The following is a 6,520-nucleotide window of genomic DNA, read 5'->3' as shown; positions in this document are numbered from 1 at the left end:
TTTAATTTTGTTTTAGTTTAGTTTTAGGGATAAGTACGATTTTGGTCCCTAACGTAGAGGCCGAAAATTTATTTTGTCCCCGGCCTTTTTTTTCTCTACAAAATGGTCCCAAGATTTCAATTTGTTTTAAAATCGTTCTTTTTACCAATTTTATTTTTTTATTACCAAATTACCCCTTATTAAAAAAATTATAAAATAAAATAAAATAAATATAAAATAAATAAAAAAAGGAAAGAAAGGGATATAGAGAGAAACGGGGGGAGAGAAAGAAGGGGGTGGCTCTGCTCGACGGTGACAGTGGTGGATCTCAGTGGCGGCGGCGGCGTTTCTCGGCGGCAGAGGCACGGCGGTGGATGAGCACGAGTTTCCCCTCTCTCTCCTCTGCTCCCGAGCTCTCTCTCCTCTGCTCCCGAGCTCTCTCTCTCTCCTCAGATCTTGCTTGCTCTCTTTCTCCCCTCCCACCGCTGCACCGCCGCACCGCCGCCCGCCGCTTCTTCTTCTTCTGTGAATTCTGTGAATTGAATTTTTGTGAAATTTCTGAATTTTTTATGAAATTTGTTGTGGAACATTGTTGTTGCTGAAATTTGAATTTGGAGTATTGTCGTTGCTGATTCTGAGTTCTTGATGATGATGATGATTTTCTGAGTTGAGTTCTTGTTTGTCTGAGTTTGAGTTCTGAATCTGAGTTCTGGGTTCTGATGAGGATGACGATGATGATGTTGATTTTCTGAGTTTTGGTTGGTGTGATGCAGATGGTGATGGAGTGGCAGTGGGTGGGGTGGGTGGTGGTGGTGGTTCTGGTTCTGAGTTCTTATGATTCCATGATGATGATGATGGTAGTGGTAGGTGGTGGGTGGTGGTGGGTGTGGTGGTGGTGCTTATGCTTGTGTTTCTGCTGGTGCTTTGCATGATTTTGGGGAAGAAGGGATAGGGGCATTTTGGTCCGAAGGACGGTTTTAAAATAAACTGAAACCTTGGGGTCCATTTTGTAGCGAAAAAAAGGCCGGGGACGAAATAAATTTTCGGCCTCTACGTTAGGGACCAAAATCATACTTATCCCTTAGTTTTATTTATATTTTCTTATTCTACTATCTTAGTTCATTAGCACTTTCTAGTTAGTTACTTGTTATGTCATTTAGTTTATGCATTTTTGTCGGATATATTTTTTTATTAATGAATTTGATGTTTTTACGTTTTATTCTTACTTAATTGAACTGTTATTATTGAATTCTTATGGCGGATAGCCATAGATTTTACTATTTCTTGCAATTTATGAAGTTTTATGTTTATGACCTCTAGATGTTTGATAAAATGCATAACTTAGTTATATAATAGATTTTACATTCTTAGCTTGGATTAGGAACTTAGGTGATCTTGAGTTACTAATGTCCAAGTTAATTGATAATTTAGAGATGTTAATTAGTCTTGTTTCTACTAATGCTAATCTTTTACTAATTCAATTAATAAGTTAGTTAGGACTTGTAGATTATACTTAATTAAGCCTAATTGATTTTCTTCAATTTGTAGAGTTTGACAAATTGGGTTTGCTCTTTATAATTATCATGTTGCGGTTAGTTACAAGCATAGTTATCGGAATGAACCGGTAATCAATCCGATCATATGACCGGGTCATCGGGCCATTGGTTCAACCGGTGGGTCACTGATTCACCCGGTTAACCCGGTCATAACAAAAAAAAAAATTATATGAATAAAATTAAAATAATGTCTTAAAATTTAAAATATAAATCTTTACAAACATTAATAATTCAATATTAATTTTTAAACATAACTAATGATCTAAAAAAAGATAATATATTAGTCTAGTAAAAAAATACTTTTTTGTTTAATTTAAATCAACAAAGGTGAGTGAAAGATAATACAAACGGTAAATTCACAATTTATTTACAATGACCCCAAATAGAATCAGTCTTCCCCCTATTATTATAAACTCTATAATTGTCAGAAATTACAAAAATAAGAAAGGGCTAGGTGTCCATGCCACCAACCAACTCTTGAAGGAAAAACAAGAGCTTCCCCAGTAAACCAGTAGAAATTACCCATCGAATTGAGCAATGATCCATTGGAGAAGCAAGCTGTACATTGTCACCCCATTTCCCTAGGGACGAAGAACAAGCTCCAAAGAAGAGGATAGATTTCTCACAATCTCAGGTACAATGGATAGTTGGAAAGCCTTTTCATTCAAGCAAAAGAAACACAGCAACGCAGCAACAACTAATGATAATCAACAACCACCAAAGTTTATTAATGATAATCAACAACAAATTTAACTATTCAACCGAAGTTCACTAAATTTTTCTCAGGTTCAACAACTCTAAAAAACTATACAACAACAGCAACTGCCAGATTCAACAATAATTCTAACTAAAATTTACATCAAACCAGAGAAAAAACAGAAAGAACATCAACAACTCTAAAAAAACCAACATTCAACAAACAGAAAGAACAGCAACAACTATAAAATTTGCTCAGGTTCACCAAAATTAACATCGAATCAAAGAAAGAACATCAACAACAACTCTAAAATACCAACATTCAACAAACAGAAAGAACAGCAACAACTCTAAAATTTGCTCAGGTTCACCGAAATTAACATCGAACTAGAAAAATAACAGCAACAACAACTCTAAAAACTAAATAAAACAGCAACAACCACCTGATTCACCGAAATCAACATTGAACTAGAGAAAGAACAGAGTCAAATACTGGAGCTAACCTGGTTGAGAAGACGACACCATCACCACCCGAGGGAGCAGATGCTGCTTTACTGGTTCCGACAAAGCAAACGCAGGGTCACGGACTCACGGTGAGAGACCGAGAGAACGATGAAGTGAGAGACCTAGAGACTGAGAGTGACGAACTAACGACGCCGAGGGAGTGACGAACTGACGATGAGGGGAGAGACGAGGTGAGGATGAGGGGCTGCTGGTGCCGAGCTCGAGAGAGTGACGAGGTGAGAGTGAGAGGTTGCCTGTTGCCGACGCCGAGCTCGAGAGAGCAGAGACAGAGAGACGAGGGCACGAGGCTGGCTGGGGAGGAAGGTTGGTTCCACTCAGAGACAAGGCTTAGGGAGTTAGGGTTTGTTCATTCAAAGAGGGTGATCGGGTTCGCATGAAACCCGTCGGGTCAAACCGAATTCGACCGGGTCTATCATATGGGCGGTTCAACGAGTGACTCGGTTCGATCAGGTGATTGAGTGACCGAGTTTCCAGTCGAACCGGCCGGACCGAGCCGGGTTTAATAACTATAGTTACAATGATGACGATCCTTAACCCTCAACTCTTACCAAGATCTTTTAGCATTTGAATTTACTTTCTTTTACTAATTCATTGTCTTAATTGCTTTTAGTTTAATTCCTTTTAACATTTACTTATTGTTTGCTCTTTAATTTTGTGCTATTTAATTTTTTTTTAATTGTGATCAAAACTCCCGATTTTCTTATAGTTAATGATAATGCACTCAATTGTAATTACAAGGAAAAACGATTAGAGATTAAACTCCCAGTGATTGTTTTGAATTGTAACACTTTTAATTTTGAAGGGTAATTGTGACACTTTTATTTTTGAGAGTGTTAAATTTCAGTATAGAACTATCTACAACAACTTGAGCTTTATAAATTCCGGTTATAAATTGTGAATTTCTAAACCGTTATTTAGCGCTTATCACAAACCTAACCCAAATATTCTACCCATCGCCATTAGAGATCTAGTCCCTAACCCAGTTTCCAACCCAATCTGAAATTTCAGATCCAACTCCGTTGAATGTATCTCCTGCGTTTTACTCTATGGTCGTTGTGGAAGATAAATGTTTCCTGGAACAGCTTCTTGTCATCGAAGCTCCTGTTGGCCGGTCTGTTACCAACGGACCCTCCCCGCTTACCCATTTTCCCACACCCATCAAGGAATAATGATGCAACTCGGTTTCAGAAATGCCTCTTGTCACAGACCAGAGCTCCCAAAATCAAATCTCCCTCCCTTGATCTTCATAGTCGTCGCCCACTCTAAGAAATCTCCTCCGGTTCCTGAATTCCTTTGCTCATTCATGGTTGATTTTCGTTGCTATCTTTCCTCTGCTGTATTGGTCTGCTATTTCCCTCCAAGTCGTCCATAGACCACCACCAGATGATAACGAAGCCACCAGAAAGGTCCATCTTTTTTGAAGAAATAGCTGAGAATTATTTTGAGGCTAAAATAAAAGAAATGATACAAAAAAGTTGGATAAAGTGATTTGGATCATAAAAACTTGTCGGAACCAAAAGAAGCCGATAAAAAAAGTCTCCGTTGTTCATAATCTTCTCCACTTATCAACTATCCGCAACTACCGACCTTCAATCCATAACAGTACATGTGTGAAGACCTCCATTACAGGTCATTGCTTTGTTACCAGAGTAAAACAAAAAATTATGGTTGTGTTGGATTTTTACAAAAACATGTCACCTTCGTCTCCTTCTTCATCGGTTAACAAGCAATTAACTTGACAATCAGCTTCCACCTTCGACCATAGCTACCACTAATAAGCCGACCACAATCCACACATACCCAACGCCTGCAACCTCCACTTCAATTCAAGCAGCTGATTTTCTCCAACGACGTTCTCCGACAGCCGCCAACATCCCCGTTTCTTGATGAAGGCGATTCTGCCAATTGACATTCATAACCTTGCAACATTACATATTTGCAATGTATCCCCGTAGTAAAGGATGAAGCATTAACCATGCTTAATCTCTTAAACACATGTTAACGACACTAATAAGAACTCCAAATATCAACATCCCATTGGACAGTCAGCGCATAGCCACCGCGGCCACCAAAGACGCAACCTAATATGTATATATAGTGACCATTTACATAAAAATATTTTCATAAAAAGATAATAAGCGAGAATTATTAGATAATTTAACATATTCGACTAAACTATTTTACCTAATACTTGATAACATCTTAATAATTATTTTTCACATAAAAATATCTTCATAGTACACAGAATAGTCACTGCACGTAGTAGATAGTTAAACAACATTCAAATCAAGTTCAATAGCAAATATTACACTGATAACATGATACCATTTGTTATTCATAAGCTTACACAAATGGCATACATTTGCATAAAGAAAACATCTACTTAGGAACCCAGACAACGTTATCCTCAGGAAGGAAGTGACACACAGGTGTCCCAGGCTTAACTTTCAGCACTTGAAAAACCAAATGTTTGGGGTTCCATTGCGATGTATCGGTGTGGCAGATGGTGGCGGCTTTAACTCTACTTCCATCAGCACCCTCCAGAGGCACCTTGAAAGTCATAGTAGTTTCTATCTTGTGGCAATAAAATACGGCATAAGGGTAACTCTGTTTATGGCACACAATGGCTTTGTTCTCATGGCTTATCTTCTTCATACCAGGTGCAACATTGTAGCTCTGCAGCTTTGTTTCCTTGCCTACCTCTGTGGACACAACCTCAACCCTTGTCCCGAACTTCGAAGTGCTAAAATCCACCATAGACTCCAATGAAGTTGCACAGTACTTCTGTTCACCTTTAATCCCTGATAATGATAAAGTAAACATAAAATTAGAATATATTGGTTCAGATTCGAATGTTTTAAGGACTCACCATGCCAGGCCAATAGATTAAGGAAAGGTTTTTAAGAATTTGGCAATATATATATATTAAAATTTAATTTTAATATATTAATAATGTAATTTACATAATCAGTTAATCACAATAATTTTTTTAGATTATTATTTTTTTTTTCAAAAGGTATATTGAACTTTTATTAAAGAGAGTAAAACATTACAGCCTTAAAATAAAAGGATAAAACGGTCTTTACTCGGACATTAACAAAAGAAACAAAAGAGAAAATTCAAAAGGACTAAGCACAACAATAGATAAAGAAAAAGAAAGAAGCTTCACACTGCTTTAGCAAAAACCTCTTCGGTTAGTGATCATGATGAGGCCATGACTTCTTGAGGGAAAAGCTCAATTTCCTCGAAGATTTTTTTGTTTCTAATTAGGAATGATATTCGCTCGAGATGGTATATATATATCGTATATAAAATAATTACTAAAATGATTAATAATATTATATCGTAATTAAATTTTTTATTTTAATTTATATTATATATGTGATGATGATTATATAAATTTTAAAATTTAATTTTATTTATTGAATTTAATAATTATAAAGACGAAAAATGTTAGGAGGCTAGTAATTTTTGGGATTTATAGTCATCAAATAGCTATCAATGAAGTTTTTAATAGTGTGAGATTAATGTGAGATTTCATCCAATGACTCACTCTTCTTTGATGGTTACATACTGGTCAAAATTTGATAAAATTGCTAGTTTCTAGACTTTTCCTATAAGGACAAGTAGAGATGAAAAAGATAGCCATGAGGCGGGTTAGGATTTACTTTTTTATTATCTGTGAGTAGAAACGGGTTGGACGAATTTTACGTGGGGTTTTATAGAGTAGAACGAGATCGAATAGGACAAAAAATTCATCCCCT

General features: G+C 36.6%; 2 protein-coding genes across 2 annotated transcripts in view; both read right to left on the bottom strand.

Annotated features, from left to right (window-relative positions):
* LOC107621078 (conserved oligomeric Golgi complex subunit 8-like) lies at positions 308 to 909 on the bottom strand. The gene is made up of 2 exons (XM_016323123.1): positions 568 to 909; positions 308 to 511 (listed from the first exon to the last, which is right to left on the bottom strand). The coding sequence occupies exons 1-2, from the start codon at positions 907 to 909 to the stop codon at positions 308 to 310; spliced, it is 546 nt and encodes a 181-aa protein (XP_016178609.1).
* The window catches only part of LOC107621554 (BURP domain protein RD22), a 3,982-nt gene continuing 2,420 nt past the window's right edge, over positions 4,959 to 6,520 (bottom strand). The window contains exon 4 of the mRNA XM_016323584.2: positions 4,959 to 5,557. Coding sequence (XP_016179070.1) covers positions 5,136 to 5,557 — 422 coding nt within the window. The 3' untranslated portion in view covers positions 4,959 to 5,135. The remainder of the gene's footprint in view (positions 5,558 to 6,520) is intronic.

Source organism: Arachis ipaensis, chromosome B10 (genome assembly GCF_000816755.2).
Source record: "Arachis ipaensis cultivar K30076 chromosome B10, Araip1.1, whole genome shotgun sequence".
NCBI lineage: Eukaryota > Viridiplantae > Streptophyta > Magnoliopsida > Fabales > Fabaceae > Arachis > Arachis ipaensis.
The sequence above is the reverse complement of the archived record's forward strand: the minus strand, read 5'-3'. Positions and strand labels throughout refer to the sequence as shown.

Excerpts from the sequence above, each read along its gene's own strand:
- LOC107621078 (XM_016323123.1), bottom strand. The coding sequence starts at position 909 with ATGCAAAGCACCAGCAGAAACACAAGCATAAGCACCACCACCACACCC. Across the intron at positions 512-567 it reads CAAATTTCAGCAACAACAAT|AATTCACAGAAGAAGAAGAA; the intron begins GTTCCACAACAA and ends TTCAATTCACAG.